Source organism: Salvelinus sp. IW2-2015, unplaced genomic scaffold, assembly GCF_002910315.2.
Source record: "Salvelinus sp. IW2-2015 unplaced genomic scaffold, ASM291031v2 Un_scaffold7606, whole genome shotgun sequence".
NCBI lineage: Eukaryota > Metazoa > Chordata > Actinopteri > Salmoniformes > Salmonidae > Salvelinus > Salvelinus sp. IW2-2015.
Window position 1 is genome coordinate 1 of NW_019948866.1, and position 13,448 is coordinate 13,448.

Genomic DNA, 13,448 nt, shown 5'->3' on the forward strand with positions numbered 1-13,448 from the left:
TCTCATGTTTTGGAAGGAGAGAGCATTTTGACAGAAGTGAAATATAGCCCACGTTCTGATCTAATGCCTACCTTGACGAGGACGGTTTTCCCCTCTGGAGGCTGGTCAGCGAAACAACACAGGAAGAGCTGGGCCAGTTGGAGTGAGAAGTAGGAGAAAAACGCTGTGTATCTCACAATATCGGTGGTGATACCCTGTTAAAAAAGAAGAACAGTGAATATTACATGATTTGCCTAAGTAAATMAAGTTTAAATAAATACAATTGCCAACATTATTGTTGTCATTGCATTTCCCATGCAACATATAGCTGTGTAACCATTTGTGGGTTACTGAGACATGCATCTCTTGAGTTTTAAGACATAGGGAAATGGGTTGGTTACACGCAGCATTGGAACTGTGGCATCAAGGAAATCATGTTTCAATGTAAATGCTCTGTCACAACTAGTAAACAATGTATCATTAATTGCGATACTTTTTATTTCATCAGTGTGGGTTTGCATGAGTTTGTCAAAATGCAAGCTTTTCTTCCCAGATCAAGATTTCCCATACTTGAACTCAACATAGGACGGGATATGGTTATATGCCACGATCACAGAGAGACTCAATAAAGCTTATTTTGAACCGTAAAGCCAAATCGTGGTGAAAAACCAAAGTCTTTAATACGTGGCTTTATATAAATGAAGCAACAGTAAAAAGCTCCCTGCAGTCACGCTACGACCCGTATCTGTAAATAGAGAGATTGTGGGGGAAGCAGACACAAACCAACAACCCTCCCTCCCTCTTTCTCAATGGAAGACAGCCAAAACAGGGATATTAACCACGTATTATGTGAAATGTGGTTTTCACATGTTATTCTTAACTTATAAGAGACCAGCAGGCCTGTTTTTGATGGCCCATACGTCAACCTAATGTTWACCCATTTCCCTTTGTGTGAAAGTTAGAGCCATAGTAAACGGCAGTTGGAGTGATTTTGACATTTTAGTCATTTAGCAGACGCTCTTATCCAGCCCTTACAGGAGSAGTTAGSGTMAAGTGCCTTGCTCAAGGGCAAAAMATTTCTCATCTAGTTGGCTCAGGGATTTGAACGCTCTTAACCGCTAGGCTATCTGCCGCACAGGTACGTCTTATGATCAAATCAAATTGTAATTGTCAGATGTTTCATAAACAACAGGTGTAGATTTACAGTGAAATGCTTATGAGCAATGATGGCTTGGCTATGTACAGTACAGGGGGTACCAGTACCTAGTCGATGTATGAGGAAACTGAGGTAGATATGTACATATAGGTAGGGGTAAAGTGACTAGGCAACAAGATAGATACACTGCTGCTAATGTCTATTACTGTATGTGATAAGTATGTGTGTGGCGAATGTGTGCCTGTGTGTGCGTGCATGTGTTGGAGTGTCAGTGTAAGTATGTGTGAGTGTGTGGGTAGAGTCCAGTGTGTGTACATAGAGTCAAAAATAGTGCAAAAAGGGTCAATGCAGATATTCCGGTTAGRTATTTGGTTAACTATTTAGCACTCTTATGACTTGGGGGTAGAAGCGGTTCAGGAACCTTTTGGTCCCAGACTTAGCACTCCTGTACCGTTTGCCATGCGGTAGCAGAGAGAACAGTCTATGACTTGGTTGGCTAGATTTTTTGACAATTCTTAGTCCCTTCCTCTGGCACCACTTGGTATAAGAGGTCCTGGATGGCAGGGAGTTCAACCTCAGTGATGTACTGGGCCGTACGCACCCCCCTCTGTAGCTTCTTGCGGTCAGATGCTGAGCAGTTGAATACCAGTGGGGATGCAGCCAGTCGAGATGCTCTCAATGGTGCGCTGTAGAACTTTTTGAGGATCTGACGACCCATGACAATCTTTTCAGCCTCCTGAGGGGGAAGAGGCATTGTCGGGCCTTCTTCACGACTGTGTTAGTGTGTTTGGACCATGATAGGTCCTTAGTGATGTGGACACTGAGGATCTTTGAAGCTCTCGACCCGCTCCACTACAGCCCATGTGAATGGGGGAATGTTCTGCCCTCCGTTTCCTGTAGTTGTTGATGATAACCTCACACTATGTTGCGCCCAGAGTGCAGATGGGGAGAACAAACTAAATCCGGCCGCATAGTGAAAACAGGGTCAGGATGGTACGTATGGGGCTAGGAGTGGGTGGTAATATAGGCCTGTAAACATAGGTCAGCTGGTCTGACCAACGAGCCGAGGGAATTGGGTCTGCAAAACCAAACCAAACATGAGCTCTGTACACTCAGTTCTTTTACCGTTGCAGTGAAATGTCTCATGTTGAGATACTTCCAATGTCGTTGCTAGTCTACCAGAAGAGCTGTCTCCAAGTTCTTCTCTGAGTTTGTCCAAATGATCAGTGCTGGTGGCCACGTGTGTGCARGTTTGAAAATGTGTCCGTCTATACACTAGTATACAAAACATGCTCTTTCCGTGACAGACTGACCAGGTCAATCCAGGTGAAAGCTATGGTACCTTACTGATGTCACCTGCTAAATCCAATCAGGGTTTTCACGCTCAACAGTTTCTAGTCTGTATCAAGAATGGTCCACCACCCAAAGGACATCCAGCTAACTTGACACAACTGTGGGAAGCATTGGAGACAACATGGGCCAGCATCCCAGTGGAACGCTTTCAACACCATGTGCCGATGTATTGAGGCTGTTCTGAGGGAAAAAGGGGGTGCAACTCAATATTAGGAAGGTGTTCTTAATGTTTTGTTCTCCCGGTGTATGTGACTGTGTTGAGAGGATAATACAAAATACTGTATTTCCCAGTAGGTTGGTCCCAGTAGGTGTTTGCTGGCTGCTCCTGCCTATAAAGTGGTGCTGACGTGCCTCTGGTCTGACCCTGGGCTGCCATGTTGGGTTGTCTCACCATCACTATCGGTTTTACCTCAGAGCTGTCATTACCGCTGGCCTAAACACCACGTGTGGTAATGTCATACTGGAGGCGATAAGGATGTGATATGGATGCGTGTGTTTCTAAAAATGCGAATGCTGTTACRGTTGTGACAAATACGAGGACAATGATTGCAGTGTCTGTAAGGAAGAGACACCGGATGAGAGGWGGGGAGTCTAGCAATCTACAGAGGCTTTAGGGAGACAAGGGAGACGAGAGTTGGCMGTGTCTGTCATCCGCCATACCAACACTGCAGGGTTTCCTCTGTCGACTTTGGGGAGGCAATGCATTTAAACCCAAGTCATGCTAAGTCTAGACTAGAAAACCCTTGGTTCATTTTGTGGAGTTACGAATAAAGCTTAGCAGGCACAACAGCATCTCTATATCAAGCAATGCGCTCTCTAGTCTCTAAGTCTAGACTATGGGTAGACAACCCTAGACCCTAGACAACCCTTCAGGCAAACTGGTTCTGCGGGGTCACTGAGTGCAAACCTAAGCAGACATAACAGTCAGGATGTAGGRGTAGCATATTCATCCAAGTAAATTGTTTCCTACGTTCCAAAATTACTGTGTGTCATGACTGTTTTGACAGTKGTCTCTATTAACCTTCATTCACATAGCGTGTGAGAATAATCTTGYCTACTTGTAACATCAGTCATGCAGACACTGAGTATGTTAGTGCCTGTGTCATCACACCTGCTACTTCTCCCATAGAACATGGAGAATAAAGTCATGTTCTACTACTAACGTACCTCGTACATAACCAGCTGGATCTTTGCCCGTAGGGGCACCAGGGAACACACCACCGCCAGGACCCAGAACAGGAAGAGGAAGACGGAGGAACGACAGCCTCGTATCCTCTCCAACTGGATGATGCATATGGCCAGGACCTGAGGGGAGAGTGAGAGAGTGAGTGAGAGACTGGGAGAGAGAGTGCGACAGTGAGTGACAGTGAGATCAGTATGACTTGCATTACAACGGACAGTGAAAGTCAAGRGAGTGTTTTGAAAGGAGAGACCCCCGACTGAGGACTGGCAAYCGAGTCTACTTTGAAACTCAACAACTATTACTTTGAAGATGAAAATGAATCCCTCGATAAATCCTCTGTATCAGAATTCACTGTCATTCCCAGTAGTCTCTCTGGGGCTGAGAAGAATCCATGGCTAAATAGAAAATATTTGTACGGATTGGATTTGGCTTTTGTTGGTTTTGGAGAAASGTTAGATTGGGATTTCCCTGACCACAGACGCAGCTGTTATCCTGCTGACTTCCTTCAATAAAACAACAGATGTACAGTACTATGCCCTCCACCCCTGCTTCCTTCCATCCCTCCGTCCATGCATTGCTTTTTGCCTTAATTGCACTATATTCATTTTCTTTTATTCAAAAATGTCTCTGAACTCTTCTATTTTGTTTGAATACAGGCTGTCATTGTAAATAAAATAACATGCTTAACTGACTTGCCTGGTTAAGTAAAGGTTTCGTAAAATAAGTAGATAAAACAGGACTGATTCCATGTTTTGGGGCACAGTGTCTATCCGAAAACCTTGTCTTTCCACGGACTGTGTTTTGGCTGTAATTATCTCTGACTGTCTGTAGTTTGGTCAAGTTGAGAAGTCATCTAGCCTCGCCAGCTCATCACTAAAAGGAGAGTGTGGTTATAGAGTTGCATAATAGATACCATACTGGTTCCATCAGATCTTAAAAACGGTCCTGTTTTTAAGCAACCAGCCATCATTATTTAACGTTTGATAGATCAACAACACCATAGAAACACTATATGTATGCTATAGAGTGGAGATAAATATGGTGATTGTTGGGTTAATTTTCAGTTTCTACGCCTATTGTCTGACTAGCACATTGCAGGCAAAGAACCGGCCTCCAGCCTCATAATTACCAGTAATAACTCTTGATAGATCAACGACGCCATAGAAACTAGCCTGGTCCCAGATAGTTTTGTGCTACCTTGACAACTCCTAAAGGTTATAGTGTGGCAAGACAGTACAAACTGATCTGGGACCAGGCTAGGTAGAAACACTGTATAGAAAAATATCTATGCTGTGTGGTTGGATGTCAGGTTCATTTCCCGGTTTCTATGCTGCTTGGACTGTTGCCTAACTAACCACATTGCAAGCAAGAAATGGCCATTCCCTTCTGAGAGGAACCCATTTCCTTGAATGGAAGTCAGTGGGTGGAACTAAGTCCATTACTAAAACCTAACTCATTCCCTACCTAGTAATTATACTGGAAGTCTGGGGATGGGGTGGAAAAATAACTCTGCGTCATGGTGTCGCTGATTACAGCATATGGCGTGCCTTGCAAGCAGCTCTCATGGTAGGAAGGAGAGTAACCATGAACACGAACCGGGGTGAGTCTGGTGGATTTTTTTTTCTCCCATACATTGACTGTATATGGGTCGATGAGGACGAGAAACAAGCAAAATAACGTAGTTTCTTTTGGACACAGTGTTCCTTAGCTTTACGTAGGGAACCAGAGGGTGGTGGCTGTCATTATGGTTCTGTTCCAGAATCTATTGGCCTTGGCTTCTTTTTTATAAGCAACCAACCAATCAACTGTAAATTCATGGCTGGGTAACTGTAGCAAGGTCTTGGATTTCAAAACCGGGTCCCTAATGTGATATAAAAGTGACCTTTTTAAAATGGATGCCTTGTGTACTGGTACAAGAGATGCATTCAGTATTTCTTCACCCAAACAGTTGCTGATATTGACCTAAGAGTCTGAGGTGACCACAGGTGGGCAGACTGTCTGATTTGGAGGGACTGAGTCTGTGCAGCACTTGTGTTCGGCCTCTGAGGGAGAGGGAGTTATGGGTAGGAGGGTCATGGCTCTGTGAGTCAGCTACAGGAGGCACACTGCCCTACATCCGGCCTCCTCCGCTCCTCCCTCTATTCAACCCTTGCACCTCTGTCTTAAATCTGACGTTATACCCCCCCCCCCCCCCCCTCACACGTAGTAAACAGGACTTTATTCTATCTAGCTGGACCTCCCATAGTGCACTGCACTGCTCTCCACCGACGTTCTTCTCAGCCTGATCCCAGGACTGTAAATCAGTGGGGAGGATGATTTGAGAGTAGAGTACAGTATGTCTTTGTAATCATTGTAAAAGTTGTCACACAGTGTTTATGGACAGAGGTCATGGAGTGCTTTACTTAGCCCCTGCCCTCTCTAAGAGTAAATCAGGAGTAAACGACTCAAGCTGCTGCTATACACATGCACCCGCAGGATCTGCTGTCAGGGAAGCCTCTTTGTTCACGATTGCTCTCTCCATCTACTATGTCTCAGTATCGCCTCTTGACTTCTCTTCCTTGACAGCAGATCCTGGGGGTGCATTAAAAATATATATAATGTATTTCACCTGCTTAAATAAAGGTAGGGGGGAAAAGCACTCCCCAGGATCTACTGTCAGGGAAGAGAAGTCAACAGCAGATACTGAGACATAAACAGTAGATAGAGAGAGAGAGCAATCGTGAAAGAAGAAAGAAAGAAGCTGAGACAAAGACATTGGCTGATGGTTACAGTACTTACCACAGTCAAGCTGCGTATGATGGGACTGAGGAGGAAGACCATGTGGTTTTGGATCTCATGACTCCTCTCCAGAAGAATGTAGAAGAACTCCACGAAGCCAAATGAGGCCAGGAGGAACCCCAGCACCTGGAGGATGGACAGACACAGGGAGGGAAGCAGAGTGAGGTCTACAGTACTGTCATTGTAATTGATTCAAACGTTTTGGTTACTGGGGAAACCAGAAACATGCATCTTTAGCACCTAAATGACAATCTGGACTCTCAAGAGACTCTGGACCTCTCAATCCATATTGTCAAGCCGCATGTCTCCATATTGTTAGTATTTTATATACTTTATACAGACTGAAGTACAACCACATGAAACATAACAGTGGAAAGTGAGATGGGACCAAGACATTTAAATGTACATGTAACCCTCTTGGAGTGCCACCATGTATGCCATCCTATAAACTCTTGCGTTCGTCCTGTAAACTCTCCATGCTTTCTTGATTACTCTCTAAACCTTCAAGGCTTTTCCCCGCTGATATCCCTTCCTCTTGCTCGCTAAGGCATGAACTTGTCCCCGGGCAGCCCTGTATAAACACTCACCATGTGGTGCTTGGTTTTCACAGTACTTCACACTCATATTATTTCATGGCAGATATGGTCGGTGCACTCGAACACTTGCGGTTTGGTTTAAGGCTGGTCTTAAGGCTCAGGACTGGTTGGTGCAGGCTGGTTGTACTTTCGGGTTGAAACGTTGCACCGAATAACACTACAGGAGCATCCAACAGTGTGTGGTTACTGGGTATCTATTTTTCTTTCATGACTTTACTTTTTGTACCCTGCATCTGCAGGTCACTGGATGTGCTTATAAACTCAGGSTGGTTTGGCTCATAGAGATAGAATGACTAGAATGGACAATTCAAGTCACTGTTCTGTGATCATTGGACCGACCGTTGACCATATTGGGATTCTATGGGTTGGCTCACCGTCTTGGCGGTGCAGAGAGTGGAGATTCGGATGCGTCCACAGTCATGGCAGTAGAGTTTGAGGGCGTAGAAGGGCGCCAACAGCCAGAYGTAGATGCACGGGAACCAGACCAGCACCGTGTTCTGGAAGCACTCTGTCAGGTCCGGTTTGTCTGTGTACCATGTTCGATTCCAGTCCTGGAAGAGACAAAGATAGACCCGTTAATATGCAGTTTAAAATTAGGATGGTAGAGAGTGGAGGAGTAGGTTTCTGCACCATTCTCTGCACTGAGAAGAAATKATTTKTTTCTTGACTCAATACAGATTTACATTTATGAAATGGTGTATTGTTCATTGTTCTCATGAGTTCATTTTAGGTACAGAATTTCTCTAAATTGGCTGTGTTCAAATAAATACAACTCAACCAAGCTTTGCCTACTGTACTGTCAACTTGAGGAACGTCAATTTGATATATCAGTCTAACAGTTTACTCCTGTCAGGGTATTAGCCTAGTGACAGATTATTGAGGGCAAGGATTGTCAAATGAACTGCTTGATGCTGTGCTGAGTCCAGTCCAGAGAAACTGGACGCTGGCTACAGTATAATGTCCCGGTCTGTGTATCTAGGCAATGGAGAGTGAAACCACAGCAAGTCAACATAATCTGTGTGCGTTGGTTGGATGGTTGGAGCTTGGGAGTTTTTTGTCTTTTTTTCTARAGAGCTGAGTCAGTCCTGGAATATTTTAACCCACGGCTCCAGCACGTTTAAAAACTTTCCCCTTTGGAAGGGCGAAGTCAGTCWAAATATTACAGTACATGATGACGATACAAACCCACTTAGACGACAGTGGGATGTGTTCTGTTTGTGCCGACCGAAGTGMGTACTGTTGGCCGAAGTTGCCAAATCCACATTGCGAGATTGCATCATGCAAGCCTGCAGCCTCTGCCGACGGTGGGCTGAAAAGGAAGGAAGTCTGACTGTAAAAGCACCAAAATACTCTTAGCCTCTAAGTGCTCTGTTGTACTCTCACCTCTCCCTGTTTATCACCTCTAAGCCCTCTAACGAGGGGCTGGGTGCCTGGCTGCAGTCTGCAGTTTGGAGGAGCTAGAGGTCGCGAGAGGAAGTGGGTTTAACTACTACGGTCGGCTGGACTTGTTGAGCGGCGGCAATGCAGCATTGTGAATCACACACACACACACACACACACACACACACACACACACACACACACACACACACACAGCAGCTTGTAGCAGCGGGGCAAGGCAGACGCCCAAGGGCATAAAGGAGAGTGACCACAATTCATAACAGCTGCATGTTGGGTCATTACGTAACAGCAACACCAAATGTGTTACTATACTGTAACAAATGTGTTATTCATTTCAGTTTATTTTATCTATCCCACAAGAGGCGATTCTGCTCCTACTACATAAAATACTCCAYATCKTGTGTGAGGAAATTCATCCACCTACTGACTATTTTCTCRGTGTAACAGGTATTCTTCTGAAGTGCTAGATGGCTATTGACTCAATGAGTGGGAGTCTTTTTCACAGTCTCCCCTTGGCTCCTGTTGTCAATTTAGGCCTGCGAACAAACACTTTCCCAACTTTTATATAAGAACCGTAAGTTGTCAAACAAACTCAAAAGCTTTTTCTTGGTCACCTTGCTCAGCGTTTTCTGAATTGGCTACAGCTTCTTCCAGGCCTTGGTTTGGATGGAAATGCCAGGTCTATTTTTACCTATCAAACGTAGTGATGTGAACTGAGGAGAGAGAGCCTGCATGGACTGTGTTGTGCACCTTTCAGTTATCTGAGAGAAATGATACATTCTGATTCCTTTTTGATATCATTCAATTCTTCACTGTAATACTTTACGTCACTGCAAGCATAAATGTGTCCAAAGATCTCACCCATTTGGCATATGGAGTGTAGGTGTTAGCTAAGTTGGACCTGTTCATTGTCATTTAGAGAATGTTGTAATTGTCTCGACAGGACTGTTCATCACTGCCTTTGTCACGTCTCCCAAATTGCAGAGTAGTTTTGATTTAAAATAATCTTTTCAAAACATGTTGAATTGCAGGGTTCAGTACAATCCCTCCAGTTTGCAGAGTAGGTGTTGTCTGTACCACACCTCTCTTGCTGAATGCAGGATTCTCTACGTCAAATTGTCATTATCCACAACGCAAGATAATAACATTTGATTGATAGGGATGAAATAATTATCTTTTCACCTTTCAGCTGTTTGACTAGAACTGTTACCAAAGTAAGATTATGGTTTTGATGTAGCCGCACTACTCTGAAGGGTTAGGGCCCCGGGCCCAGGGACATACGTTGCCATAACAATTACTACATATCTGTTATGTTCTATGTTTCATCACCTGTAAATGTTTCATTTGAATGTTCCAGAGTTCTCCCATTCACAACATTCAGTTGTATGTCTTGTCCCACGTTGGAAACTTTGTTAAAGAGGCTGCTGGCACAAGATTAGGTCGGCCACCTTTGTATACAGTAGATTGGTGAGCTCTGAAGGTACATCGACTGATAATGGCCATGTTTTTTCTGGCTTTGTTGGCAATATAACGGTTATGGCATGTTACTTGTAGCAGATTGTTCTAGAAGTAGCAGACTGTTCTATGGATGAAATCTCAATTAGTGTTTGCATGTCTATTCCTGAAGAAACTGATATGTGAATATCAGGTGTGTGAAAGAGAGAAAGAAAAGAGAGGGAATAGAGAGAATACACAGGAGAGAGAGCGAGAGAGGCACAGAGAAAAGAGGAGGAGTAGTGACAGGCGATTGACTGATACCTTTCTCCTGGATCAATGACAGTCTCACATTTTCAATAAAAAGTCACTTACATCAACGATAGTTCACATGTGTGTCTGAATAAGGCTGGCATGTGAGTAGCAGGTCTGAGTGATAGAGAAAGGGGGGGGTAGAGAGAAGAGAGAGACAGGGGGATTGACTAATGGCTTTCTAGCTGGATATGGGCCATTTCACATTTTTGAATCAAGATACAGAATGTGGAGCTTTGCTCCTAGCGTACTATTAGGGATTACCGGCAGCTTCCACATACTGATTGATTCACATGCATTGCTGAACTTGATATTCCCAGATATCCTGACATTACCTACGGTAGCATCACATAGGATGCTTACGCTCTTTGAGACTCCAATTCTCGTGCTCAGCGTGGTGTCACTATCCATGCCATCATTCTACTTAGATTAGAATGCATGTCCAATACATTGCTTTCTTCATTAAGTGGAATGCTAGTGTGGATATTGGAACCTCGTAGCCTAAGGTCTCTCTTGGCGAGGATTATTCCTGTCTGCCTATGTGCCCTAAGTGCACTTACATAGGTGCCTATGGCTCTAATGAATTTGAGAAAGGTCAATGCATACTGTGCAACTGTACCTTCCTTGTACCGCAGAGAAGTCTACCTGGAAAGCTTCAGTAACCAACTTTGAATGTAAACTTTCGGAAACGTATGCCTGAACTCTGAACTTACTCTACGCCCTGTAGGTTTAAATGTGTCAACGTGTGCATGCTGGGACAGTTTGAACTGAACTCTTTCTGGACAATAAAGTCAACCACCAATGAGCACCTTATAGAAAATTGCAGGACGTTAGTAAAACAGACAATCCTACACAGTACACACTACTCTGCCAAGATGCATTTATCCCTGCAGAACAATACATAGTCCGCCACAATAATTGCATGACACACTATATATACAAAAGCATGTGGACATCGCTTCAAATTAGTGGATTTGGCTATTTCAGCCACAACCGTTGCTGACAGGTGTATAAAATCAAGCACACAGCCATGCAATCTCCATAGACAAACATTGGCAGTAGAATGGCCTTACTGAAGAGCTCAGTGACTGTCCCATGTGGCACCGTCCAACAAGTCAGTTCATAACATTTCTGCCCTGCTAGAGCTGCCAACTGTAAGTGCTGTTTATGTGAAGTGGAAACGTCTAGGAACAGGCTAGGAACGGCTCATCAGCCGTGAAGTGATAGGCCACACAAGCTCACAGAACGGGACCGCTGAGTGCTGCAGCATGTAGAGCATAAAAATCCTCTGTCCTCAGTTGCAACACTCACTACCGAGTTCCAAACTGCCTCTGGAAGCAACGTCAACTGTTCGTCGGGAGCTTCGTGAAATGGGGTTTCCATGGCCGAGCAGCCGCACACAACCCTAAGATCACCATGCACAATGCCAAGCGTCGGCTGGAGTGGTGGAAAGTAAGCCAACATGGACTCTGGAGCAGTGGAAACGCATTCTCTTGAGTGATGAATCACGCTTCACCATCTGGCAGTGTAACGGACGAATCTGGGTTTGGCAGATGCCAGGAGAACGCTACCTGCCCCACTGCATAGTACCAACTGTAAATTTTGGTGAGAGGAATAATTGTCTGGAGCTGATTTTCATGGTTCTGGCTAGGCCCCTTAGTTCCAGTGAAGGGAAATCTTAACGCTCGGCATACAATGACATTCTATACATTCATTACTCTTCTGGGACGGCTTTCCACTAGATGTTGGAACATTGCTGCGGGGACTTGCTTCCATTCAACCACAAGAGCATTAGTGAGGTCAGCGGGCGATTATGCCTTGCTCACAGTCAGCGTTCCAATTCATCCCAAAGGTGTTGGATGGTGTGGAAATGCTTATGTTTCTAGCTCCAACAGTACAGTAATACCTAACAGCACAAAACAATACACACAAATCCCCAAAATATCAGAACGAGCAATGTCAGAGTCCGAAATGGTGTGTATAGACCGTATGGACAGTATATGAACAGAAAAGGTGTGTACAGCAGTAGTTAATTAGGATTCAATGACTATATACATATGGCAGCACTATGTACATAGAGCAACTGTCTCGAAGGTGCAAAGTAGAGTACCGGGTGTGAGCCGGCTAGTTGTGACTATTTAACAGTCTGATGGCCTGGAGATAGAAGCTGTTTTTCAGTCTCTTGGTCCCAGCTTTAATGTACCTGTACTGACCTCGCCTTCTAGATGGTAGCGGGTGAACAGGCCGTGGCTCGGATGGCTGAGGTCCTAGATGATCTTCTTGGCCTTCTTGTGACACAGAGGCTGTAGATGTCCTGGAGGGCAGGTAGTGTGCCCCGGTGATGCGTTGGGCTGACCGCACCACCCTCTGGAGAGCCATACAGTTGCGGACGGAGCAATTGCCGTACCATGCGGTGATACAGCCCGACAGGAGGCTCTCAATGGTACATCTGTAGAATTTCTTCAGCCTCCTGAGGTTGTTGCGCTTTCTTCACCACACTGTCTGTGCTGTAGTGCACCGATGTCAGGTTGTCAGTGATTTGCACACCAAGGAACTTGAAGTTTTAGATCATACCCCAAAGATCATACTCCCAAGACATGCTATCCACCTGTATCCAAATACCTGACCCGAGCGGGTCCGGATCCAGAATTCTAAATAATGTCACGGGTCTGGGTCGGCTCTGATATGATTGTCACGGGTTTCGGGTAGGTGTATGAGAGAGAGTGAGAGAGTGAGTGAGAGTGAGAGAGAGAGAGAGGAGCGGGTAGCCTGTTGTTGTTGGCCAGTCATAAGTCAGCAAAGCGGCAATAGGCTACAGTAATAGAGCCTCTGTGTGTGGCAAAAGTTAGGAGATATCTAATCAATGGAAGATGGAATTAAAATGATGGAATTAAAAGTTAAAGGAGAAGGATATGCTACAACGACCAAGAGCCAACATGTAGACTTCTGCTTAGTATTGTGAATGGAGTTGTGTTATTTGTAACTGGAGAATGAGAAAGCACATGCACTGCAGCCTCAATTAGCCTAGCTAGCTAAAGTTAGTTAGCTTTAATAGCTTCTCCCGGTTTGATGCAGTCAAGACAGGTACTACGTCATCATGTTTGATGATAAATAGCTATGGCAGCTATTAGTCTACTATAGTGCGACTCGGCTTGTTGGTTGGTTGGTTGTTGTCACTCGTCTCTCACTCCCTGCACCCTGTGTCACTCGCTCACAGTAAGGCCCCTCCCCTGCCTAGTAGAGTGGCACCTCTCTC

At 44.8% G+C, this 13,448-nt stretch overlaps 1 protein-coding gene across 1 annotated transcript; it reads right to left on the minus strand.

The window, feature by feature from the left end:
- Positions 1 to 71: 71 nt before the first annotated feature.
- On the minus strand, positions 72 to 7,596 carry LOC112079331 (multidrug resistance-associated protein 1-like; the record flags this gene model as incomplete). The annotated part of the gene is made up of 4 exons (XM_024145319.1): positions 72 to 194; positions 3,656 to 3,793; positions 6,450 to 6,575; positions 7,420 to 7,596. Coding segments are annotated over 4 exons (564 nt in total), but the record flags the coding sequence as incomplete, so codon positions are not given.
- Between the last annotated feature and the right edge of the window lie 5,852 nt (positions 7,597 to 13,448).